The sequence below is a fragment of the Panthera pardus genome, unplaced genomic scaffold, assembly GCF_024362965.1.
Source record: "Panthera pardus isolate Hobbes unplaced genomic scaffold, ASM2436296v1 HiC_scaffold_19, whole genome shotgun sequence".
Taxonomy (NCBI): Eukaryota; Metazoa; Chordata; class Mammalia; order Carnivora; family Felidae; genus Panthera; species Panthera pardus.
The window spans coordinates 14,959,580-14,987,010 of NW_026526754.1; the positions used below are offsets into that span (position 1 = coordinate 14,959,580).

At 39.4% G+C, this 27,431-nt stretch overlaps 1 protein-coding gene across 4 annotated transcripts in view; it reads left to right on the forward strand.

Moving 5' to 3' along the window:
- CNTNAP4 (contactin associated protein family member 4) overlaps positions 1-27,431 on the forward strand; it is a 251,582-nt gene that overhangs the window by 116,781 nt on the left and 107,370 nt on the right. For all 4 annotated transcript variants that reach the window (XM_019413125.2, XM_019413122.2, XM_019413123.2 and 1 more), the window contains one exon: positions 14,143-14,290. In XM_019413125.2, coding sequence (XP_019268670.1) covers positions 14,143-14,290 — 148 coding nt within the window. The remainder of the gene's footprint in view (positions 1-14,142; positions 14,291-27,431) is intronic.

The window sequence follows — 27,431 nt, forward strand, 5'->3', positions numbered from 1 at the left end:
ACATTATGTTGTATATAATTGATTTGTTTTCATTGCTTTACAAAATCCCGTTATATAAACATATCTGAATGTGTTTATCCGTTCTACAAATGGATGTGTGAGTTGGATTTGGAGACTGTCCTGAATAATTCTTGAAGAACATTCATGTGCATTTGGTGCATAATGCTTGCTTTTGTGGTGGGCACGCTCTTGAGAAGGGAATGGCTGGCGCATAACGTGTGTGTTTACTTTTAGTGGAACACGTGAAAGACTTTTTATGGAGAGTGTGTCAATTTACACTCCCAACAGCAGTGTTAGAAAAATTCCATTTCTTCCACATTCTTGACAGCATTTGGTATTGTCAGTTTTCTTTTAATTCTAGCTTTATGTTGTTTCCCCCACTTTTAGCGATTCTGGTTGGTGTGCGGAACTTTCTCTATGGTTTTAATTTGCACAGCCCTGTGCCTAATGAGGTTGGACACCATGGCATGGGTTTGTTAGTAATTTCGGTATTTGCTTGTCCCTTTTTCATTATTGCTTTAGAGTTCTCTCCTAAATTCTGTACACTAATATACTGAAAACTGGGTTCTTCCATTCTTTGGCTTCTCTTTTCACTATTTTAACATCTTTCAATGAACACAAGTTCTTAGTTTCATATATTCTGATTTGTCAGCCTTTCGTCTTATGTGTCAACCTTTCCTTTTGTGTCACGTTCAAGACACCTTTGCCCTCCTCCAGGTTATGAAGATATCCAGCTATGCTGCCCTCTAACACATCTTTGCTAACTTTATAGTTTTGCCTTTCACATTTAGATTTGTGGTCTTACTGGAATTCCTTTCTGTGCATGATTTAAGGGAGTGATCAACCTTCCTTTTTCCCCCTCCTTTCTTTTCTTTTTTCTTCTTTTTCCTCAGTGTGGATGTTTGATTGACCCAGCACTGTACATTTAAAAGAGGTGGTTTATTGTTTGTTTGTTGTTTTTTAACTGCTCTGCATTGCAAACATTGTCAAAATCCTCTCTTCATAGATGTTCAGTCAGTTTCTGGATTCTCTATTCTGTTCCATTGGTCTGTTTGAGGAACCTTCTGCCAATATGACATTCTGTTATTTTTGTGCCATTATGAGACTTGATATCCAGTAAAGAAAATCCTCCAGCTTTGTTTTTCTTCAAGAGTATCTTGGTGATTTCTGTCCCTTTATGTTTTCACAAACAATGTATGAGAGTTCTTATTAATTCACATCCTCACCAGTATTTGGTGTTGTCAGTGTTGTGGATTTTGGCCATTCTAAAAGGTGTGTAAAGTCAATTCATATTTATATATAGACTTTCATTCAGCAGGTTTGCTAAACACGCTCTATAGAGTAAAAAAATTTCTATACACATAATCATCCAACGTATGAATGACGGCTGACTTATTTCTTTCTTTCGAATCCATATTATCTGTTAAATATTTTTCTTACCCTAGTTAGAATATTCACTTCATCGTGAATGAAGGGGTCTGTAGAGAACATACTTTGATTCCCACACTCAAAGCAGATCTCCACATTTCTTCTAGCATGTGACAGCTTGCTGTAAGGTTTTTATAGATATCCTTTGCAGATTTAGAAATTCCCTTTATGGCTAAAAGTTTTAATCATGTTTAGATGTTGAATTTAATCAAATGCTCTTTCTATATCTGTTTAGAAGATCATATTTTCTTCAGTTTGATTAATTACATTGAAGGATTCTTAAATATTAAGCAATCCTTATGTTCCTGGAAGACATTTGATTAAGTGATGAGCTAGTAAACTTTTTCTTTATTTCTATATACTCTAGCAACTTCACAATTAATTTTACAGGATAGTAAGATCTGTGTTTATGAATAAGATCGGCTTTTATTTTCCTTCTTGTAACTTCTTTGTCAGATTTTGATATCAAGGTTAGGCTAGCCTCATGAAACAAGTTGGGAAGCATTCTGTTTTTCTACTTTTTGAAGGTGTTTGTATAAGATCAGTGTTATTTTGTCCTTAAATGTTTAGAAGAATTCACAAGGGAAGACATCAGGGCCTGGAATTTTCCATGTGTGAATATTTTTTAATTACAGATTCAATTTTGCCAATAGAGATAGGTTACTCAGATTTTCCTGTTTTTCATCTGTTTTGGCAGGCTACTGTTTGTTTGGAATTTGTTCACCTAATGTTCAAAAACCTTTCAAAATAACCTCTTATTGTCATTCTAACTTGTATGGGATTATAGTGGGGTTGCTCTTTCGAATTCCTGATACTGATCAGTTGTGTCTCTTTTTTCTTTTCCTTGATCAGTCTAGCTAGGGTTTCAATAATTTCAATGTTCTTTCAGAGCCTTATATCATTTACTTTGTGTTTCATTCTTGATTTTAGTTTACTGTATTTTTTTCCCTAAGGTCTTACCATCCATCCTTTTTTTTTTTTTTGAAATTTATTGTCAAATTGTTTTCCATACAACACCCAGTGCTCAACCATCCATCCTTATTAGTTCATTAATCTTCTGCCTTTTTTCTTTGGGTGCCCATGTACTCAGTACCAGTGACTTCTCATGCACTTGTGATATTGGTAATTTGGGTCTTTCTCTCTTATTTGTTTGGACAACATGAGTAGGGACTTATCAATTTCAGCAAATTTTTCCAAGAAACAGCTTTTGATTTTGTTGACTTTCTCTGTTTTTCTGTTTTTAATTTCATTTATTTGTGCTCTGATTTTTTATTATTTTCTTTTGCTTATTTTTGATTTATATTACTCTACATTCTCTAGTATCGTAGGGTACATTCTCTAGTATCGTAGGGTGGATTTATTTAGATCTTTGCCTTTTTAAAAATGTATGCATTTAGTGCTACAAATGCTGGTATATCTCACAAATTTTGATAAATTATATTTTTATTTTCATTTAGGTCAATTTTTAAAAATTTTACTTGGGACATATGCCTAAACCCTTGGGTTATTTCCACATATTTTGGGGTTTTCTAATTATCATTCTGTTACTGGTTTCTAGTTCAATCCTGTTGTGATTTGAGAGCATACTTTGTACAGTTCACAATTCTTTTACATTTGTGAGGGTGCGATTTAGGGCCTATAACGTGGTCCATCTTGATGAATATTTCATGTGATCTTAAGAAGACTGTTTCTGCTGCTGTTAGGTGGAAAATTCTAAAATGTCAATTCGATCCAGTTGACTAATACCGATATACACGTCTTCTGTATTCTTACTGTTTTTCTGTCTTTTTGATGTATCAACTACTCCACCTATGATAATGGATTTGTCTATTTCTCCCTGTGGTTCTATCAGCATTTGCCTCATGTATTTTGACCCTTTTGTTGTTACGTGCTATACATAGAGGATTGTTATGCCATGTTGGAAACTTGGCTGCTGTGTCTGTTTATCTCTGATAATCTTTCTTGTTCTGCAGTCTGCTTTGTTTGAAATTAACATGGCTACTCCAGCTTTCTTTAGATTGGTGTTAGTGTTCGGCTAAAATACAAAATGAAAACCAAACTTGAAAATTCCCTGAGCAGACAAAACCAGTTAAGCCACATAAGCAAAACTGAATCTAGATTATTCCATGAACGTAAGTGAAACTTAAGTCATTTTCCTAAAGATGGTACAAGATAACTACTTTTAACCATCTGGAAACCCCTATTGTAATAACCAATCACGTAAAGGTTAAACGACTTCCTCATTTTCATTTTATGAGCCATCCTGTAATGCCGTGCTTCTAAGCCTCATAGAGTTTTGGTTTGAAGGCTCCCAGTTCTTTTATTTATTCATTTATTTATTCATTTATTTATTTATTTATTTAATGTTTATTTATTTTTGAGAGGTGGGGAGGGGTAGAAAGAGACAGAGACACAGTATCCGAAACAGGCTCCAGGCTCCAAGCCATCAGCACTGAGCCCAACGCGGGGCTCAAACTCATGAGCCATGAGATCATGACCTGAGCTGAAGTCAGACGCTCCACTGATTGAGCCACCCAGGCGCCCCTGAAACTCCCTGTCCTTGAACTGTTCTGATATGCACAATAAACTCTTACTAATTACTATTTTATTGATCTGGTGGTTTAAATTTTGCTATTTTTAGATTTTTGACATTAGCATGGTAAATCTCTATCCTTTTACTTTCAACATATTTTAGTCTTATATTGAAAGCGAATTCCTTGCAGATGAACTATAGTTGGGTTTCATCATTCTTTATATATAGCCTGACAATCTCTGTCTTTTAATGTAGTATTTAGACTGCAGCTAAATATAGTATTTAGACTGTAGCTTTTAAAGTGATTTTTGATATATTTGGATTAATATCTACTACGTTTGTAACTGTTTTCTGTTTGTTGCATTTGCCTTTTGTTTCTTACTTCCCCTTTTTAATGTGTTATCTGAGTTTGAGAATTTTGTATGATTCAATTTTATCTCTTTCCATACTGATATACTTAAAAAAATTTTTAGTGACTGCCCTTGCCTGTCAAAGTCCATCTTCAAATAACATTATACTACTTAATAAATAGTGCAGGTAACTTAGAATTCTCCCAATCCCTCCCTCTCATTACCTGCAATGTTGCTGCCATGCATTTAATTCATCCAAGTGCTATCATCACCCAACAGATTTTGACTAATCTTTCTTTAAACAGTTATCTTGTAACTAACAATAAAAAATTATTTTATCTTAGGTTCTTTTATTCCTTCTCAAGTGCTCTTCCTTTGCATGTTTCTGACCTATGTCATTTAACTTTTGTATAAAGAACTACTTTGAAATATTTTTTGCAGAGCAAGTCTGGTAGCAATGAGTTCTGTTGAGTTTTGTCTGAGAAAGTTTTTATTTTTTCACTTTTGAGAGAGAATTTCTCCAGGTAGAGAATTCCAAGTTTATTTTTACTTCTTTCAACACTTTAAATATTTCACTTCACTCTCTTCCTGCTTGCGTGTTTTCTGATGAGAAGTCCAATATAATTCTTACCCTTGTTCCTCTGTAGGTATGGTGTTTGCTTTTCTCTGGTTCTTTAAAAATGTTCTCTATATCTTTGGCTTTCTGCAGTTTGATTATATTTTGACTCAGTATAGAGTTTGTTTTGATTTCTAATCTGCTTGTTACTCTTTGAAATTCCTGGGCCTACTTTGGGGTCTGTCATTAATTTTGGAAAGTCGTTGGCCATTATTCAAATATTTCTTCCACTCCATTCTCTCTTTCTTTACCTTCTGGTATTCCACTTATGCACATGTTACAATTTTTGCAGTTATCCACAGGTGTTGGATATTCCCTTCTGCTTTTTTCCTTTTTGCATTAGAGTGCAGGAAGTTTATGTTTTCTTATCTTTGAGCTCACTGATTCTTTCCTGGGTTGTGTTGAATTTATTGATGTGCCCGTCAAAGACATTCTCCATTTCTGTCATGGTGTTTTTGATTTATGATATTTCCCTTTGATTCTTTCTTAGAGTTTTCATCTCTCTGTTTATCTTACCCATCTTTCTTGCATGCTGTCCACTTGTCTCATTAGAGCCCTTAGCATATTAGAGTTGTTTTAAATTCGTAGTCTGATAATTCCAACATCTGAGATGTATGTAATTGATGATTGTTTTGCCTCTGCAGTGTGTTTTTTTTCTGGCCTTTTGGCGTGCCTTGCAATTTCTCTGCAAAATGTGGGCATGTTGTATTAAATTTTTGTTTGTTTAATGTTTACTTATTTTTGAGAGAGAGAGAGAGAGACAGCACATGAGCAGGGGAGGGGCAGAGAGAGAGAGGGAGACACAGAATCAGAAGTGGCTCCAGGCTCTGAACTGTCAGCACAGAGCCCAACGTGGGGCTCGAACTCTGAACAGCAAGATCATGACCTGAGCTGAAGTCAGACCCTTAACCGACTGAACCACCCAGACACCCCTGGGCATGTTGTATTCAGTAATGGGAACTGAAGTGAATAGAATTTTTGTGTGAGGATTTATATTAACCTGCTGAGGAATTGGGCTGTGTTTAATGTTTGATGTAGGTGTTGTAGGTGCCGGAAGCTTCAAATTCATCTAATACTCTTAGATGAATTTTTGTCTCTCCTCTTGACTTTGGGGTCCTCTTCAGAGGTGGTCCGTGTTTACAGTGCTTTCAGCTGTTATCCAGTATTATTATACTGGAGTTCTGCTGGTTGGATGTTATGATATGAGGGTACGAGAGCATTCTGTGTTATTCCAGCTAAATGTCAGTGTTTGTAGCGGGCTTCTGTCTTGGGACTGTGACCTTCACTAGTGTGTCTCTAGGGGTATAGCTCGTTCCCTTCCTGCCCTTACTTCTTTTCCTGGCTCTTGACTCCTGTTGACTGTTCCCTTGGGTGGGACAGGGAGAGTAGGGAACCCAGAGTGGGAAGAATGTTCTTCCCTAATGGGGATGAGGCTCTGGCAAAGTCTTTCCTCCTAGACAGTAGGCCTTTGTTGTGCAGAACACTTGGGGCGTATTTCACAATAATTACCTTTCCCTTACCCTGCCAGAGCCAGGAGGGAATCTTTTTCTGATCTTCATGGAGAACGTGAAAGTTTCCTAAAAGTCAAGTTCACAGAAATATAGGGCCCTCTAAGACTGTGGTCCCCAGGAGTTTCTCTCTCTCTCTGTCATGCCAGCTCACCCTCAGCCTCCATCAGTTTATCACTGTTACCTCATAAGCAACCCTATCAGTTTCTGGCACCAGTGGCAGATCTCGGTGAACAGATCTTGGCTCTGACTCTTTGGATCGTCTTATCTCTCCAGATTCCAGGGCGATAGTTTGCCATGGTTTTAGTCAGCTCAGGCTGCAGTCACAAAACACTGCAGACTGGTGGGTGGCTTAAACAAAACAGACCTTTAGTTTTCACAGTTGTGGAATTGGGAAAGTCCAAGATCAAGTTGCTGGCTAATTCAAACCGTTCCTGGTCAGAACCCACTTCCTGGCTTGCAGACATCAGCCTTCTCAGTGTCTTCCACTGGCTCTGGTCTGTTTTCTCATGATTATGACGCTAATCCCATCATGGGGGCCTGCCCTCATGACTTCATCTAAACCTAATGACACCCCAAAGGCCCCACTTTCAAATACATCGCATTGGGGTTAGGGCCTTAATATGAATTTTGGAGGGACACAATCCAATCCATAGCACCAAATAACCTAAGTTTTCTGACAGGTCTAATTAAGAAAGGTCATTGATTTTCAGTCTGTCTGACTTTGTTGTTGCTTAGAGTACAGTCATGATTTCCAAGCTCTTTAAATACAGAGCTGATGCCTTTCCTGTTTACTAGTTAGTATGTGTGTGTGTGTGTATATCCACGACTCTGAATTTCCCTTTAAGAACAGTTTTCACTGCTGCTTTCTTACTTTCTGTGGTGTGTAGGACATTATGTATGAAAAATGAAAACACAATTTGCGACCTAGAAAGATATCTTTCTACAGAATGTAGCTACATTTGCTTCTGCAGGTAGAAATGAGCACCAGACTTTTCTGACTATCTTAATGTTATTTCACAGATTGAGAAGGTAGGAAGCTGAAGTTTAGTCCCTCTAAGGAGTTGTCTGTGTGTGACTTACTCTTTGTCCTAAGCTGTAGACCCTCTGAGTTCCGATACAAAATCTGTGGAAGCTTACAGGATATCCTCATCCTTGGGGGACCTAGATCTAAAATTTTGTCTTTAACCTTGGCAAAAATTTTTTTAAATTTTAAATTTTAAAATTTTAAATTTTGTCTTTAACCCATGTCTTTAATGGGCAAGACATGGGACCTTACTGAAATACTACCAAGAATTTGGTATCCCTGCAAATAAATATTTTAAAGACAGTATTTTCAGAGCAGAGGGGGTGGTAGAAACTGATTTTATATCAATAAAATTCTGTATTCTTATTTTGAGATTTGAGACTTATCATAAACACAGAACAACCCTTAACTTTCTAATTTGATTCCTCTGCTCTCATTGCTATTTCTTTATTACAATTAATGAATGACATTCACACTCACTTAAGAGAGAATCAGCATTTATACATAGAGTTACAATGGGCTTATTCAACATATGTTTACAAGTTACTTACTTGGGTTTATGCTAGCAAATTTCCCACTTTCCAGTTGTTATTTTTTCTTTGCCTTCTCAGTTTTTTTAATTTTTTGTTTTTTAGACGAGACAGTCTCTTGGGAGGCTCAGTGCTGCACTTGGTAAATATTTATAACCAACACCATAAAACAAAGGTCTGACTTCCATTAGACAGCATGTTGTTATGATGCATTCAGTGTCCGCCTGTCAGCTGACTGTGTCAAAATGAGTTGTTCTTGGAAATAGGTCATATGTGAGTCACATGAATTCTCATAACAAGAGGGGTCAGAGGATTTTCATGTTTGCCTGCTGGTCATGTTGAATTTATACTCGTATTGCTGTTTATTTTGGTGGGAGCTAAACCAATTTTTATGTAATTACACAGCCTGCTATGTAACTACATGTAAGTGGTCCCACGTTTCTGATTTATTACAGAAGTGTTTTGGATCCCCTTATGAACTGCCATATGGGCATTTCCCTTTATGCATCTTGACTTTCATAGATGAGTTGCTCAATTAATATTTATAAAACAGATGAATGCTGTTATACCTCTTCATAAACTTTAGAATCATTATGGACATAGTTAAAATCTTGTGAAGAACTTTAATTCATTAACTCCATAAATTATCTCGGTTAGAATGCATTTTTAAACCATCTATGAATACCTCATTGAGCTTGAAAATCAAGTCTCCAAGAAAAGAAAAATACAATTAAGGCTTTTTGATTTTTGTCACATAAGACACATGACCTTAATTCCCCTTGTAGGTGTTTCATACATTTGATGAAATACTGGCATATTCTTTTGCATTTCGTATCTGTGAGGAAGTTATCATTTTATGTACGAGTCCTATTGATGATTGAACGTTTGTCTTTTCTTTTTATTCTACTCCAGTAATTCTGAGAAAATGTAAAGTTTATGGAACCATGCTTTTGTCTATAATAGTTAACTGGGAGAGCTGTGTTCAGCGATCATCTGAGTCGTATTACTCTCAATATGTCAAAGATTTTAAATGTAAATTACGAGAAAGAGTGGGGGGAGCCTCAGATAAAATATCAAGCTTCCTCTAGGGCGACTGGTTAGCTTTCATGTTCTTTTGGAAGGAAGCCTATTGATAGTTTAGCTAAATTATGTTCTCTGGAGTCAGCAAAGCCTGGGATTAAATCCTTCCTCTGCCACTTCTTAGCTGTGTGGCTTTAGACACACAACTTCTATAATTTTCATTATCCTCAATTTTAAAGTGGGTGCAAAAATGACTATCTTACAGAGTTGATGGAAGTATTACAGCTGCGTAATGCATTTCTCCTGCACCTGACCCTGAGTACAGATTTGCACACTGAAGACCTTTAGACTCGTAACACAGAACACGTTTGCTACATATTTCTCCCCTTAGAAGTTAGCCCTGGTGAACCCTTCTCCTAAAATCTCTTCCCCTCTAAAGTTTTGCAATGATATAGGGAGGGGAAAAGAACATGGCTTATTCACAAGCCAGAAAATTTTTCAAAATCAGCTAAAGACCAAAGCACAAATTGGCTTGGCATGCATTAGAAATGCAGATTCCAGGGCCCCACTTGCCCTGGGGTTCAGCACATGGGGTTCAGGATCTAGAAATTACATTTTTAAAATATAATTTATTGTCAAATTGGCTTTCATACAACACCCAGTGCTCCCAACAAGTGCCCTCCTCAATGCCCATCACCACTTTCCCCTCTCCCCTGCCCCATCCAACCTCAGTTTGTTCTCTGTATTTAAAAGTCTCTTGTGGTTTGGCTCCCTCCCACTCTGTTTGTAACTTTTTCCCCCTTCCCTTCCCCCATGGTCTTCTGTTAAGTTTCTTAAGATCCACATATGAGTGAAAACATGATATCATGTGTTTTCACTCATATGTAGAAATTGCATTTTTAAACAGCTCCTCAAGTAATCCTAACAGACACCAAAGTTCAGAATCTATAATAAAAGGAAAGACAGGAGTGCCTGAGTGGCTCAGTTGGTTAAGGTCTGACTTCCGGCTCAGGTCATGATCTCCCAGTTTTGTGGGTTTGAGTGCCTCGTGGGGGCATCAGAGGCTGCACTAACATTACGGAGCCTGATTCTGTATCTCTCTCACTCTCTGCCCCCTCCCCCACTCGCACTCTTTCTCTCTCAAAAATGAATAAACATTAAAAAAAATTAGGAAAAAAGTGAAGACATAAACATCCACATAATAAAATTATTTTTTTTAATGAGCAACTTTAATCCATGCGTTCTTTATGAACTTGCGATGGTGTGAAAAAAGTATTCATAGCAAGTTGAAGAATATCTCTTAGGTGAGGGAAGTACATTTGAAACCTGATAGTATGCATAGAACTTTTCATTCATAAGGTAATGTAACATCAGCCACATCCCTAATTGACTACCATTCTGAAAAAAGGGCCCATTTAATACAGAATTCCAAAGCAAAGTCTTTACCTTATGTATTGAAAAAATTTCACCATGAGGAGCAAGACAAGACAAACATTATTGCTCAGTTAACGAATTCTTAATTAATAGCAATGATTCCTGTTCTCTGGCTGACATTGATCCTAGGAAGTTATTTAAGGTACTCAGAGCATTCCAAGATAGTGTTCTGCCTGTTCTGTCACTGAACACACTTCCTATGTCTGCATCTTCTTTCATTATACTGATTATTATAAAATTAAAAATGTTCATTTAGAAAAAAACCCCAGATGTGACCGGAATGTGCTAAATACCCCATATCCCCCACCTCACAAGTTCCCTCACCCTTTGTAAGAAAAAGCTGCTTAAAAGTTTGAATGTGCCAAGACATTTTTATTACGTATATAAGCTAAGCACCTTATATTTCTTCTTTATGTTCTGAAAATTTACATAGCTCATAAATCGATCAGGTAAAATGTGAACGATTGCCACGCGTGGACCTCCCCCTTCCATTTACCTGTCTGTTGCCACGGCCACTATGTATCTTTCCCCTTAATCCTTTAAGATGTTGAGAACATCGTACTGGCATCTGTCTAAATCTGTGAATGTGCATTAATGTTGAAAAAACATGAGATCTTTTGGAAGGTTATCTAATTCATCATCCAGCTGTTCACCGAAAGAAATCAAAATTGTATTAGCCTGCCAGAGGCACCCAGGAAAATAGAATCGAAGTGTAAGGGGGTCTGATTAGGATTGAATGTCAGTGGACCAGGGCCTCGACCCGCATTGCCTTTCCCACAGTGCCCTGATTTGGGGAGCCTGGAAACACACACAGGGGCACACACACACACACACACACACACACACACACCACCAATGCCCAGAGTATGAAATTTTGACCAGTGAGAAGGTTGGAGCTTTCTGGAAGGGTCTGATTACAAAGTTAAAATACCTGTGGAATTAAGCAGTGTTCTCCTGTCTATGTTCTGGGAAATAATAGCTAAGAATGAGGGCCTAATATGTTTAAAACATACCAGAGAACTATCCCTGTCATGGGAGATACAGTGCACTTTAGCACATTCACAGTTGACATGCTCTTAGAGGTTCTGTAAATAAGACACCTGTTGAATTTTGTTTCGTTTTGAAGCCCAGTCTTTCCCAAACATACGCATCCAACAGGTATCTTACTGTGAACCACTTTGAGCCAAGCCATGTTCTAGGTACTATGGATGGAGGGCACGGAAGGTCTTTGCTTTCATGGAGCTCATTTTCTAGTGGGATAAGATAAACAAACAATAATCGAACAGAAGAAGACCCCAAATGATGAGTAATGTGAAGAAAATAAAATAGGCAATAAGGTGTGGGGGTGTGCCAGGTACACTGCCTTTGCAACTGTGATTAGCAAGGGCCTGACTTAAGGGGTAATATTTTGACCAAAGCCTGAAAGGGCAAGAAGAGCTGGTTGTGCCAGAGACCTTGCGGAGAGAACTTACAGAGCAGCAGAGACAGCTGGTGCAAAGGCCCTAAGCAGCACTGAGCTTGGTTGTTCTAGGGGCTCCAGGGTGGCATAAACCTAATGGAGGGTGTTGTCAAAGAGCGTATGTTTGATAAGGAGATTGGATTTTGTTCTAAGTGGTAAAGAAAGCAGTTGGGGTTACATGGTTTGATTTACCTTTAAAATTAAAACAATTTTTTAAATGTTTATTTATTTTTGAGAGAGAGAGAGAGAGCGCGAGCGCGTGCAAGTGGGGGAGGGGCAGAGAGAGAGGGAGACACGGATCTGACACAGGCTCCAGGCCCCGAGCTGTCAGCACAGAGCCCAACACCGGACTTGAACTCACTAGCCGTGATGTCATGACCTGAGCCGAAGTCGGATGGTTAGCCGACTGAGCCGCCCAGGCACCCACCTTTAAAAATTTTTTTGACTTCTCAGAGAGGAAGAGACTAGGGCTGCATACGGGGTTGGTGACAGGGAACAGGAGGACAAAAAAGGTGAGGACGAAGTCATTGAGATAATTCTGGTGAGATGATTCTTTGTTGAACTGGGTGGTCATAGCTGAGAGGAAGAGAGGTGCCCAGATCTGGGATAGAATTTGGAGGTGCCATCACAGAAGTGCCTGTGGTGTATGAGCCTGAGAGCTGGTGTATGGAATATTGGTGGAGTGGGAGCAAGAAGTAGGGAATCGATTGATAAGGGGAGTCAAATCAAATCAATTTGACTATGAAACACTGAGCCTTAAAAAAAATGTATTAGAAAAAATTCTGGCCAAATCATAAGAGGTTCTTAAAAACTGAGAATAACCTGAGGGTTGATGGGGGGTGGGAGGGAGGGGAAAGTGGGTGATGGGCATTGAGGAGGGCACCTGTTGGGATGAGCACTGGGTGTTGTATGGAAACCAATTTGACAATAAATTTCATATTAAAAAAATATTTTGGTAAATGCTGCTAAAGGGATATTAGTGAAATGGAAAGAAAAGTAGGTAAATGAGCAGGCTCCCTGTATATAGGTATTCCTAATGTGTTTGCCTTTTTCTTATGCAGTCTACATGAGGCCGGCCATATTTGTTGATCCAGTCAGTCATGGTCAACAGACCTACCAAGAGTGTGAATAGATCCCTTATTTTGTTCCTACATTTGCTGATTGTTACAGTTGAAAAAAAAAAATCAAAAGAGGGGAAAAGGAGAAAAAAAAAGAAGGAGGAAGGGAGGATGGGTAGTGAAGGAGGAGAAGAAGAAATAAAAAAAATAAGTATAAATTATTGAGAACAACTTTCACTTCCCCTAACTTTTTCATATATGAAAGCGTACCATTCGTCATGGAGGAGAAAAGTAAAGTGCTTAGATGTTAGGTGCTCTGGTGTGTGGCTTTTGCAGGTGAACTACGTGGTAGGCAGATGCATCCTGGTTTTGCGGAAGGAGGGTAGCTCTTGGTCTTACCATACAATAGTTTTCCAAATACCAGAGGGTTATTTTCTACCTTTCTGACCTTTCATTTCCTCATCTGCACTTTGTGCCAGCTTAGCATCATTCTCAAGGTCTTTCCAGCTTTCAGATTCTAGAGTCTGTAAGTCTGATTATAGGTCTTCCCAATTGTTATTGCTTCTAATTTCCCTTAACAGTTTTTCTTTTTTAATACAGGCACTTTTTTGTTGTTATTTTTTTATTAAATCACTTTGACGTACCGGCAGTGCAGTGCGTGAGGTTGAACAGCCTGTTTTCAGATTGTAGTTCCTTAGTTCTGAACAGGTGATACTTTTGTTTATGTTACGAAGAGGATAAAATAAAACAGTGGAAACAGGTTCCTAACTTTTATCATTCATCAGTGACTAAGCAACTTCTTTGCTGAATCAGATCCTGCTTTTTTAACGCGGGGAGAAGATTTTCTCAAAATTTGTTTGTGCCATTCACAATGTTAATACCTTTTAAGTATAATTTGCACTTTATAGAAACGTTTATTGAGGGTATCATGTTGAAAGCTGGCTTAATGGGGAAGGTGGAATTTCATCTACTCTCATTATAAAGAAAAGCTTGAACAATCGTGACTTCTGTGTGAAAGAGGGACATTACAATGTAACTGGTAATAATGATTTTCTTGGAGAAGGCAGCCATTTTTATAGTAAAAAAACAAATCAGACATTGCTTGTGGACACTATAGGTCACAGGGTAAAATGGATATTCTCCAAATGCATTGATTTCTTTCTTTCCCTTTTCTTTTAGGGCTTTTCAGGAAATGCAAATGCAGACAGTGTTGTGTACTATAGACTCCAGCCTTCCATCAAAGCCCGATTTCTGCGCTTCATCCCTTTAGAGTGGAACCCCAGGGGCAGAATTGGAATGCGGATTGAGGTGTTCGGATGTGCATACAGTAAGTGTTTGTTTACCCAACACACTGACGTAGATATCAAAAGAGATGTTTTAAGAGCCAACCTGCACACCAAAATTGACTTTATAGCTATGTAAAGAGATAGAAAAACAGGAATGATCTTTGTGGAAAGCTTGTGTGTGTGTGTGTGTGTGTGTGTGTGTGTGTGTGTTGTGCGCACGTGCCCGTGCATGGCAATATTGACTTCAGTATTTAGTGTTATATTTTAAATCAGAAATGGAAGCGTTTTATAGATAGATCAATCCCTACGGAGATAGGTACACACAGCTACCTGTTAATGGACATATGTGAATCCATTTATCCAAATCTAATATTATTAACTAGATCCTAACTTTCAAATATTAGAGTTTCCCCCCTCCATGGACTTATCTGATGATGTTTCACTTAGGCACCCTGAATTTCATAAAAGATACAGTGTTCCATTTAGTATAACCAGTCAAACGTTAGGCACCAAAGAATGTTGGTCTCTTTAGCCTAAAAATAATATGCCATGTAACTCACTTATAAATATGCTGTGCCCTCAACATAAATTCATAGAAAAAGTAAAGACCTCTGCTAAAATATAAAATGTGTTTGAAATACTTTCACATAAAAAATGGTAGAAACCACAGATTTCACTTAGTCTCCTCTTAATGAAGCATTTTATTATATCTTTTTGTGGGGCAGGGGCCTAAGAGTTATTGATAGCCTACCTCAAGCCACACCATCCTGTTAGATGCTCTTTTATTATGGAACAGTGAGTTAGTTAACATGATCTACAATTATCAGATGAGCATTCTGAGGTTTGGAGAGATTCAGTAATTTGCCCAGTGTCCCACGCCTAGTACACGGAAGAATCCGGAAAAGAGCCTGAGATTGTTCAGTTCCTCTATATCACTATTTAGCTAAAAGCTAAAGCTTTTTAGCCACTAAAGCTTTTGTCACACGTAGTTTATCACTTTTTGATGTAAGTCCAGTTAGGTTCCGGTTCACTTCATTTGCATGCAGGCAAGATAGGTCGTGCGCAGGACAGGCGACGTGTTGACGTTGTTGAAACTGTGTCAGACGGACAAACTATGTTGTCCAGACTGCACGTCTCCTTAAGTAGTTAGTGATGTTCCCGGCATCCTTCTCTCCCATCAAAGGTAACTGACTGGCCTTTTGTTCCCATCGGAGCCTACAGAATAGCGATCACAGTGTGAATATCAACAGCAATCATAATCATAGCAATAACACTAATTTTAATAGTACTAAGTCTTTGAAAAATTCTAGAAGTAGCAGCGTTTTCTTGAGTGCTTATTACAGCATTACATGAACAGTTTATAATTTTTTTAAAAGTCCAGGTAAATATTATTAGGTTACTATTCCCTTCCCACCGCCCCCCCCCCCCCCCCCCCCCCCCCCCCGTCCCGCCACTTCCCCGCCCCCCCCCTCCCCCCGCCTTCGCAAAAGGGAAGGCTAAAAGCTCAGGCACTAGGACTTGCTGAAGCCATGCTGATGGGAAGTCACAACGCGGGATTTGCAGCCGGATCTGCCAGACTCCAGAACCCACGTGCAGGCTTAGGCTCCATCCAGCTGTTGATTCGCAGAGATGAGCCAGGGAAGCGTACTTCTTACCATCTACCCACTTACTCTCTTGTCTCCGACAGCTCAGCTTAGCTGTTCCTGTTACGTGGTACCTCCTCCTTCGCAATGATCCGTTGGAATAAAATCACCCTTTAAAAAAAGTATCCCACCCCAAATTGCAATTCTGAAACACAGAACTCAGACAGTCCGTCTTATTTGTGTTTGGGTCGTAGAGTATAGCAAAGCCCACGCTGCACCCTGGATACTTAGCAAAACAGACTTGAGATGCTTTATATTTGTAGTTGCATCTCTACTTAGAGCATCCACCTTGCAAAGTATTTATTTATCACAGTATAAAAATAGCTAACAGTTCTTGAGCCCTTACTCTGTGTCAGATACAGTTTTTATAGACGTTCTCATTTCATCCTAAAAATCACCCATTTAACAGAGTCTTAGAAATATTAAACAGGTTCCCCAGTTGTACACCCTTGGTACACATTCAATCTGGGATGTAAATTCAACATTCGTTGAAAAAGGACTACTGACACTGTTTTTCCAAAACTAAAGCACCGCTCATCATGTCCCCATGGAAGGAAGGGGCTGCTGAGGAACAGGGTCCTTTGAGTTCTTTGCTGCCATATATGCTTCATGATGACCCAAATCTCCCTCCACTCTCATTGATCTGCAACCCTGTGGAACATTCTTTTTCCTGTGACTTCATTTGCTGTCTCTTGCAGTGAGCACATTGTCCATGCATTTAATCAGCTTCCTGTTTTCATTGACCCGCAGTTGAAGTAACGGTACTGAGAGCCAACAAGATTTGAAATTCAAACATAAACACATATGGTAAAATGGTATGACAGGACTGAGTGTAAAATGGCTGTTGTATAATTTTGGATAAGAGAAAAACTAATAAACAATGGAAACGTATTATCATAGATAACCTAAAAGAACCTCAAAATGGGTTGGGTGTGAGTCCCTTCTTGAGTGAATTTGATCAAATATATTTTAATTCTTCAGTTACAGTTATATTATCCACCTGTTAATAGTATCAGCCTCACAGACTATGAATTTACTGAAGCATGATTCTATGTAATTATCATTTATTAAATAGTTAATAGGTATCAGATATTTTCTTTTTAGGCATTTTCTGAGTTACTCCTAATAACACGGTGAAATAGGGGCATGAATATTACCACTTTATGCAGGAGTAAGAGGAGAGGAACAGAATTGTCTGCTGCATGAGCCCCGTGGCTTGCTCTGAGTTCTGGTACAGAAATAAGTGGGGACCACCAGCCCCCCTTGCCCTCAGAAGGAAGAGCGGCAGGTGCTATCTGCACAAGAACACAGCTTGAAAGATTCTGTGTGCCACTCCCCAGAGTAGCCCAGATCCGAGATCAGTCCGGATTTTCTTCAGATACACAAGGCCATTCTCCTGCAATCCCTTTAAAAAAGGACAAGCAGTGTTGGGGAGGGTTCAGGGTCTCTCTCCTAGATCCCAGTCACAGGACTCCTGAACATGCTGGCAATTAAGTGAGCCTCTTGGGAAAGCCCGGAGGCCTGCATGCAACCCACAGCCTTTGTATCCACATGGCTGGCACCAAGTTAATGTGACTTTTTTCTGGGCTTTGCCTGAGCTGCTCACTTAAGAGTGCTATATACCAGGGTGCTTCAAGTCTCCTGACCCGGGGGAAAGTGAACTTTAGAGAAATTAAGAACTTTGTCCGCATTACGCAGACTGCCTGTGTGAGATCTAAGATTTAAATTCACATCCATTACTTTCCAAAGCCAGTGCTCTTGACAACTCTATGAATCATACATGTGTTCGCCTTTTAAGTATTTATTGACACTTGCTGAAAGAGAACTCTACTAGGTATTGGGTGTAGGGAGAAATTCTAAAATAATGTAGATTTCTTAGTAAATGGGAATTATTATGTATAATTGGGGTTTTTTTTGTATTCTAATCCTAGGTTTATTCAGTACAGTCCTTTTGCTTTATACAACAAAGCGCAAACACGACATTATCTAGAATACTACATAGTTACAAAATGCAAAGCAAAGTTTATAGTACTGACTGTACAATAAAAGCCAAAAAAGCATGTACACATTGCCAAAGTAATCTACAAGACCACCACCGCGAATAACAGCTCCGGCGCGGGGATCTGTGATGACCCTTGCGGAGCTGGCTCTCAACTTGCTTGTTAATTTCAGAGAGAGAAAGGGAGAAGCGGGGTATGGGGGTGTGCGTGAGTACTTGTAAAAACAGAGCCATTTGTGGCAACAAACATGAGGTGTTTGACCCCTAGAGGTCAGAAGAGGCAATGTCATAAAAATTACACAAACTCAGTGTAACATATGGTAGCACGAGTGTAGGTTGGGAGGAATAAAATGATTGAGAAATTGAGTGTAAGTGTAAGAACGCTGATAGCAATAGGTTTGAAACTGAAGTGCAGATATTTTCACTTGAGAGGCTGGGAGGACAGTCCAGATAGGGGAAGGGGCGGACCCTCGTCAAACACAGAGACAAGAATTGCTTGGAGGATGGGTTTTTATTGGAGAACAGTCATTCAGGCTGAAAATAAGGGCACACACATGTCAGGAGGCTTCTGGTCTCATGTGTGCAAGTAACAGTAAGGACCAGAGCACCAACAATCAGGAGAGAGGCTTCTCTTGATTCACATCAGACTCAAATATACTGAGGATGTGGATTCAGAGATCTCAGTGATCGCACATGAGGGTCCCTGAGTTATCAGATTTGAACAAGCATCTGGAAAGTGGTGCCATGTGCTGAGAGGGGCAAGGGAGAGTGAATGAGCTCTGAAAGGGCACAGGAGAGAGAATTAATTGTACTGTTGACTTAACTGAATTCAAGCCTGGGGAATTCGGAAGGTTGGAACACGAAACCCTCTGAGTTGAAGATACATAATTGAAAGCTACATAAATATCATTGTTATTAAATCATAACTTTCCACTTGCAGAATTTCTGGTAATAATAACAGTATGAAGTGCTGTGTTTGAACAACTGCTCATGTCTTTGAAAAGGACAAATGCATTTCTATCATCATTAAAGCAGGTCTTTAACGCTGTTTTTCAGGTAGCGTGCATTTTTATGCCACCCCCCTCCTTGTGCCTAATGCATGTGTCCGCTGAAGTTCTAGGTAGCTGCTCTGATGAATATTGTAGAGACAGTGGCTATTGTGAGAGCCACACATAATTTTATTAGCCTCTGTCCGGGTGAGTTAGGGCAGTAACTTGTTATGAAGGTACATCAAGTGAATGGAAAATCCATATCAAAGAGCATGTTCTACTTTTATGTCGGAAAACTTGGAAGTTGTTTCCTGAGTAATGAGAGAAGTAGAAGCTAAATTTTATGGGTTCAAAGAGAAAGTATAAATTTCAGATGCCTTGGTCATAGCAGCCATGAACATGTTTATAGATCTGGACGAGAGAGGTAGGTAAGGAAATAACTCATGGAAGAAAGAACAAGAAGAGAAAACGTTTCGTGGTAAAGAAACACAGTCTACAGAATGTCCCAAAGGAAAGTAAACAATGGTAAACAAAGGCAGAGAAAGGAGACAAAACTGAGTGAAAGCAGCTCTGTCTGAGATGTCCTTGGGGAAGTGGCCATTAAGCCACAGGAGATAGTGTTCTTTAATGGTGGACGAATTGCTGTGACAGTTGCCCTCGGTATAAATACGGAGTTCCTTCCCTCTAGTCTTGTGTAAACATCCTCATTTTGCAGTCCGGGATCTTCCTTTCCTCATCCTCAACAGAAGAAGAGCATCCAGCTTCCCGGCCGCACCGAGCACTTTCCATTTCTTCCACACGCCATGATGTCATGATTTTTGTAGACTTGGGATCTTTGCACAGCGCCCAGGGCAATCACCACATGTGGAGCCTTCACTTGTCTACCGAGATGAGTCTTTCATTCAGCACCTTTTCTCAGCATAGAAATCACCGTCTCCGGCAGCTTCTCTGACACCTCACTTTTGGGTCAGAGGACATTTCCGCCTGCTGCTGGAACAGCCATTCTGCTCCCCGTCGTACCATGCACACATGGTACTGTATTGTAGTCAGCTATTCTTTCTTTGTCCTGAGTCTTCTGGATAGGTGCACGATAGGGAGGTAGGGTTGGTGAGCCTCAGGAAGGCTTTTCCCATCAACCTGGAGGCACGTGCAGGCCGTGAAAGATACGACGTAGAACACGGGAGAACTAAGAAGGTTGGAAGACAACAAACACATAGAAGGATAGAAACTACACAGAATATAGAAAGTGTTGTGTTTATTTGCTTAAATCCAGACCAATTAAGAGAAAATGATGGATTCTGTTTAACAAATGGAAGTAGGTCAACAATTACAAGACTCAGGCCAACTTAATAAAAATATGCTTTTTATCGTGTAAAAAATATTGGAAGTTGGAACTGCTTCTATCAGATTTTAATTTGGAAAACACATTAATAGGAAATGCAAGAACGTAGCCTGAGAAGTGCAGCTACTAACACTGAACCGACTCTGAGTTTTCTGTCTATTCGGGACCAATCTCTTACACCACATGTCTGGTTAGGGGGAGAAATGAAAGGCGGTAAATGTGTTAGATTTACTCTAAAGAATAGTTATAATTGAACTCAATACATATTTATGAAGCAGCTCCCCCATGTTAACAGCTAAAAACTTGATCCAGGTGAATTACATACAATCCCTGCACTCAGATTGTTTATCAGCTGATACTGTAGCTGAGGAATCCGAGCTTATGCCGGAGTTTGAAAAAGAAGATAGATTCTGGTGGGCCTAAAATCAAAGAGGCTAAATTCTAATTCTTTGAAAAATTGATAGTCTTAAGATTTTAATCTGCTGATAAATGGGGTTATATTAAGATGAAAATTAGGTGAGCTATTAGGATACCAGAAAAAAAAGAAGCAGCTATAAAACCCTCTGGGATTATGTCACAAGAACTCAGAGCCTGCTGAGGAGGCCCTCACTGACCAAAAATGGAAATGTTGTAGCATCGGTAAGGATAGTAACTACAGTTCCACAACATGTTAAGTATGTTTAAGTGAATGGGTTCATGACAATACTAAAAAACAAAAATCCAATCGGTTACCTATGAGAGAGGTGAAGGAACCAACTCCTTATTTTGAAAACTAGTAAATGAAGGGAAACATCAAGAATTTATCTCACTTTTCCTATGTGGTCTGTACTTCAAGGTACAGATCAAATAGAAGATAACAGGGCATTTCTCTTTAAAGGTATATTCCAGGTAATAGGTAAAGAGGGAAATAAGTAAACGGAATTAGCATAGTCCCACTTTGCAACCCTAAATAAATTAATAGACCAAGTCAATGACTATAAAAGTTCACAATCAGATGGTTTGCTTTTCAGTACCGGTCACAGAAGAGTCGCTTTTATTGGACTGTCTTGCTACAGCTGGAATCACTGGATAGAAAATATACATAAAAAAACCTCCTTCAGGGTTCTGAAGTTCAGCTTAAAACAGGATGAAATTTGACAAGAGTTGATCTTGAGAGAAGGAAAGCAAATTTTGAGAGATCCACGTTTCACTGAATTTTTCCTAAAAATGCATCCCAGTTGCAGGGCATCATAATGCTCAAGCAGAAAAGTAGCCAGAGTTTACTGGGCTGTGGAGGCAGGGTCCAGAGTTCAGGGTTGCCAGAGTGGCTAGAAATTTAGGGTAGAATCCGGAAAAGGAGGGGGTCAGAGAGGGAGGGCCTCAACTCCCACATAAAAACTCCCCTTCGGTCCTCGGCTGATCCATGACCTGCGAATGCCCAAGATGGGGTACCAAGAAGCTCAGGAGAGAGCGGGATGGGAGATCCAGGGGCTGAAGATTTCCACATCTGCCTAATGCTGGAAGGAACACCTTTGGAAAAAATCAGGCCTGCCAATTTACAGGGACTTGTGGGACATGTTGGGCTCTTAACTGAAAAGCCAGAGGGCATTGCTTTAGGAGTAAAGACCAATCTGTGGACCAATTGATATGTCCTAGGGCTAAGGACAAAACCAAAGTAGATCCGTCCCAACAAAACCTGGAACCAAGCTTTCACAGGGTCAAGGTGATCCATGGACCTCTTCCATCTCCTTCCTGCCACCACCATCCCTCCCTCCCCAGGTTTCACCCTCCCCCCCTTCCTCGCCCCTCCCCAAACTTGTACCCTCCCCAAACTTGTACCCTCCCCTTCCCTGCCTCCTCCTCCTTTCCTGATCCTAGACATTCACAGAGGTGGACATCTACTCAGACTAAGTTTCATTTCCTCAAAGATGTTGTCCCCATTCAACAACCTCATTCAAATCTCCCTGTTCAAAACTCCCGTGCAACCTGCCCTTTTCCTTCATGCTCCACTTAACAGTTTGTAAATATATCTGTACACGTGGGGTGAGTTGCTTGATGTCTTTCTTTTCCTTCAGACTGAGGGATCCATGAGGACAGAATGTGTTCACTGTTGTAACATCAGCTCCTACTGTAGGAGTGGACACAGTAGATGCTCAGTAACTATTTGCTACATAGAGAATTCAGAAAAACATCCAGTTAGCCATGACGAAAATGGAAAAATGAATAAATGTATAGAAACCACAGATTTATTACATTCCTCCAGTAGCAGTTGATTACATAAGTGTGGGATAAACATGTCGGCTGTCGAATGTTTGTTATTACTGAAGTGATGATAAGAGCATACAAAATATGTAATAAATTAGGCATTTTGATACTTCCATTTGAAACGCACAGCTTTTTGTGTGGTATGAGAAACTGGAAGTTTTCTCCACATATTCCAAATAAGGAAACTGAGAATCCATGTTTATGTGACTTCTGTGGCATTACAAAATTACAAACAAATATTAGAAACAGAAATACAGCTTATGTCCTCCAATGACACACTGAAGTGTCCTCGATGTAGTAGATGTTACCCACTTCAAATCTATTTAAAATGTTCATTTAGATTGATATTTGAGTGGCAGTGGGCTTGTTTGTTCCTATAACCTCCTGGAGTGTTATCACTGATCTTAATTCAGTCTATTTAAAACCGTGATAGTAAAGTCACCTTTTGCCTGTGGTTATATGCAGCCCTTGATCCTGTACCTTCTTCCTTTTTATTGTATTAATTTTGGTTGTTTTAAACTTAAGAGTGCCTTAAATCATTCTGTGTTCTTTTATGCTACCATGCAAAAATAGTCCAGCCCATTTCCTGTTGATTTCTCAAGTGCTTGGGCTCTCCTCACCATCTCTTCAAAACCCAATTCAGTAATGCAGATCTCAAGTGCCCATACATCATGCTATTGCTTTAATATTTCACTATATAATAGTTTAACGGTGACTCAGCCTGATTTATGTTTCTTAGAAGTCAAAATTGGACCTGTGTTTAGAAATTCATAGGTAGTAACTTTCAAATAAAGAAGCAGTATGATCAGTATTGGAGACTGACTTTCTTGTTTAGCCCAGAAGAGTTTGGTCGATCGTTCTTTCTCCACTTAGAGCCCTTTTCTCTGTTTATATTTTTGGGGTGCTTCCCACAGAATTCATAGAAAGCTGTCATGTCTTTTTCAGGAACTCTCTCATGACCTTTAATAAAGGCAGTTTTCTCTTATTCAAGGATTCGTGTTCCAGTTCATGCATTTTCTCTTCCAGTTTTTCTCTTTTACATTTCTTAGCCAACTGACCTCATCAGTGATGCAATGATTCATAGTTAATTCACAGAGCCAGTTTCTCTCCAAAACATCTTTCAAGGACAAGCCGCTCCCATGTCCAGTTTTCTTCAAGTACCACCTACGTGTAGATAAACATAATCATTTTCCATGGTCCAATTCAATATGCAACGAAGTTACTCATTTTCAGACAGAAGGTTTCTTTAACCTTCTTGTTCTTCTTGTCAGATAATCCTGATGCTGTCATCTGCTCAGGGGTTGCTCAGGAACCTGTTTTCCTGGGTGTGGCTCTAGGAGCTCCCAAGCTGGTGGATATAAAGCAGAACCCAGGATGTTGGATGCTTCTGGAAACCTCACAAGATACTCCTCAGTTGATTCTAACATGGCTAGACCATGGAGCTCAATTTAAGAAAACATGCTCCTGTATGTTTTTTTTCTTAGCAATCCACTTGGAGTGGTAGGGACAGTGTTGCTTTTTCAAATCGCAACCTCTCACATTTTGTGAAGCCTCAAACTTTGGAGCAGGGGTAGGATGTAGGTGTGAGGGAAGGATACCGGGTCAAGTGGAAGATATTACACTGAGGGGTGTATCCGCATGTGTCATATGCCCAGGTAGAAGAACAATTTGCTGCTCGCATAGGTAAATCTGCAATTTAGTTGACATCCTTCTCACAGGCTGAGTGGATCAGCTCCTCCTGCACATGTTAGAAATCATTCAGACCCAGCCCTGACGCAGCAGCAAAGCTCTAAGCACTGGCCTGAAAAATCACATCTCAGGGATGTGTGTCTTTCCCATTACAATGGAAGCTCCTTGAACAAAAATGTGCTTTGTATTTATGCATTGCTGTGTCTTCCCCTGTTCACAGGGAGCTCTCCATAGATACGTGCTTGCAGAAAGGGGCGCAAGTAGGCATTTCAGCAATACCACTTCTGACACAACTCCCTGAAAGAAATTTGAATATTTTTATTGGAAATCTCTTCGTTCCATGGGAGATTGTATTTCTGAATCATGCAAATAAAGCAGACTGTACCTCTTTCCTGGGGTCACGGGGAGAACTGATATGAGAGTAGGGCCTACAGTCTTTGTGAGTCTCTTCTTTCCTTGATGCCTGCTATAAATGAGAAGATTTGAGATGGAGGTATTCACTAAGGAGGATTCAGGTCACCGACAATTGCCATAGTGAGTCAGCTCAAGCATTAGCTGACAGACAGAGAAAAAGCCACAGAACCCACAGATGGCTCAAAATCATTCTTGCTGCATAACCCGGCAGTGACATTGATAATGGAGCATTCCTCGTGCTCTTCAGAAATTCATTATTTTTTAAAGAGTTCAGTTTTAAATACACCGAATGTATGTGTTAAACTATTTTTGCTGTACCTCTTTCCCTGCCCAGTGTTCTAACAATAAGTAATAGCAGTAGTTAATGTTTATTGACTTTTAATTCTGCACCAGCAATTCTTCCAAAAATTATGCAGATAGACATTCGTGCAACAATCCTGTGAAGAATATACTATTGTTATTCCCATGTGACAGATAGGAAAGGGACAAAGGGGTGGAAAAACTTGTGCCACAGAGGGAGTAATGCCCTGTGACCTGTTACTGTGTTACATTATGGGACATAGGCACTTACAGTTGTGATTAAACTAAGGTCGTTGAGGCAGGGAAAGTAGCCTGGATTATCTAGTTGGACCCGATGGAATTACAAGGTTCTTTACAAGAGGGAGGCGAGAGGATCAGTCAGAGAAGGAGATGTAACTGAGAAACAAAGTGGGGGATTTGAAGATGCTATGATGCTAGCCTTGCACATGAAGAGAAGTCGTGAACCGAGGAATGCAGATGGTCTCTCCAAGCTGGAAAAGGGGGAAAAAGGGATCATCTTCCAGAGACTTCCGAAGGAAAGCAGCTCCTGCCAACCCCTTGATTTTAGGACTTTTTGAATTCCCAGACTAGAAGATGGTAAGTTTGTGTCGTTTCATGTGACTGAGTTTGTGGTCATTTGTTACATCAATAACAGGAGACTCATACAGTTGCCCAAGGGAGGGTGAAGGTGCAAATCCACGCCGACTAGTTATCTTAACTCCTGGGCTACCCTGTAATAAAAAAAACTATCAAAAATGTCTCAGAAGGGGGCTAGCCTGAGGAGGATAAATGTGTCAGAACAATTTGCAACTTATTACTAGAAAATTAGAGTTTATGCCCTCCCTCTGGTGAACAGGATATGACAGGGTCACAATATTAATATTGATGGCAATCTAATCATTAAAATATAACCTGAGTGACAAGCCTACTAATGAACAGATTTACAATTAGAAAAATAATTCTTTCAGTCAAGTAACACGTCTCCTCCTACATCGTTGGACTGTGGGTATTTGGCTGTTATAAATTTTGTTAACTTCTGATTTCTAATTTGTATTACAGCCAATTGTCTAATACCTCTGTTTTTCCTATTTATACATTTCAACCGGGTATAAAAGATTCGTTTTCTGAAAGTGTTTGACAAAAGATGGGCATAAGTGTGATTCTGTTAACTGAAACATGATTATTACTTGGATGCTTAATTTAGTGTTTCTAAACAAATAAATACAGAGTTAGATTACTTTCATGAATGGCATGCATTCATTATATCTTTCATAGGTTAGTTTCAATATAAGTAAATATTGTTATGAATCATCTGAACTTTTCTTTTGTGAGAATGTATTTGCATTGGTAGTGTCCTTTGTGGAATAGCAAAAATAAATTCACCGTGAATGTTACTGGTGACGGCTCAGACGTGAAATGTTGCTTCCCCAGCCAATGATGTGAAGCCCAAGTTGAACTTTAAAGGTTAGTTGGGGCGCCTGGGTGGCGCAGTCGGTTAAGCGTCCGACTTCAGCCAGGTCACGATCTCGCGGTCCGTGAGTTCGAGCCCCGCGTCAGGCTCTGGGCTGATGGCTCGGAGCCTGGAGCCTGTTTCCGATTCTGTGTCTCCCTCTCTCTCTGCCCCTCCCCCGTTCATGCTCTGTCTCTCTCTATCCCAAAAATAAATAAAAAAACGTTGAAAAAAAATTTTTTAAAAAAGGTTAGTAATGTTGAAAGTAAAAATTTCAAAAACAAACAAATAAACATGACTTTCATTCAAATACAGAATAAATACATATGAAAGATTAATTAAAGAAGGCATCAGAAATATGGTAAAGCTAGTTGAAAGAAGATGCAAGAGACTGAGTGTAGATAGGAATCCTGGAAAGTATGTTGGATTACTATCACTAGGTTGGGTACATAAATGGTTAATGTCGAACAGGGCACTAAAACCAAAAGCTTTTATTTTCTATCACACAGAAGTCATTTGTATTTCCACTGGGAAAAAAATTTACAAATTAGCATGTAACTGAGCACAGTCTGGCTCTAACCCATAATAAATAGTAAAATGAAACCTTTATTAATTCACCTAGAATTAAATAATCTTTAGATGGACCTGTGAGAAAATGGTCCAATATGACATTGAAAGGAAGTGAAATTATTGCTTTGGGTTATATCCAGTTTTTCCAGTTTTTCTTAACAGTGGGTAAGACCATTTTCAGGAGAGACTACAAACCTATCTCTCCCACCAGCATCCTTGGAGAGATAGATTCTCATAATGAATTCAAATTAATTCTCTCTGTGTCTCTCTCTCCCTCTTTCTCTCTCTCTCTCTCTCTCTCTCTCTCTCTCTCTGTCTTTCTCAAGATTCTTTTTCATATAGTTCTAGATTTTTATATCATTAACTGTATGTGCCACAACACAGAGTTTTGTGATTATTGCTTAAAAGTGTATGCTGCTTGTATTTCAGATATGTTGTGTAAATTGCTTTTTATAACAGTGACTTATATTAGACCCATTATAAGTAAGTTTTCTATCTAAAGTAATACTGTTAGGAGTCATCCTGAGTTTTTTCTTTTATGA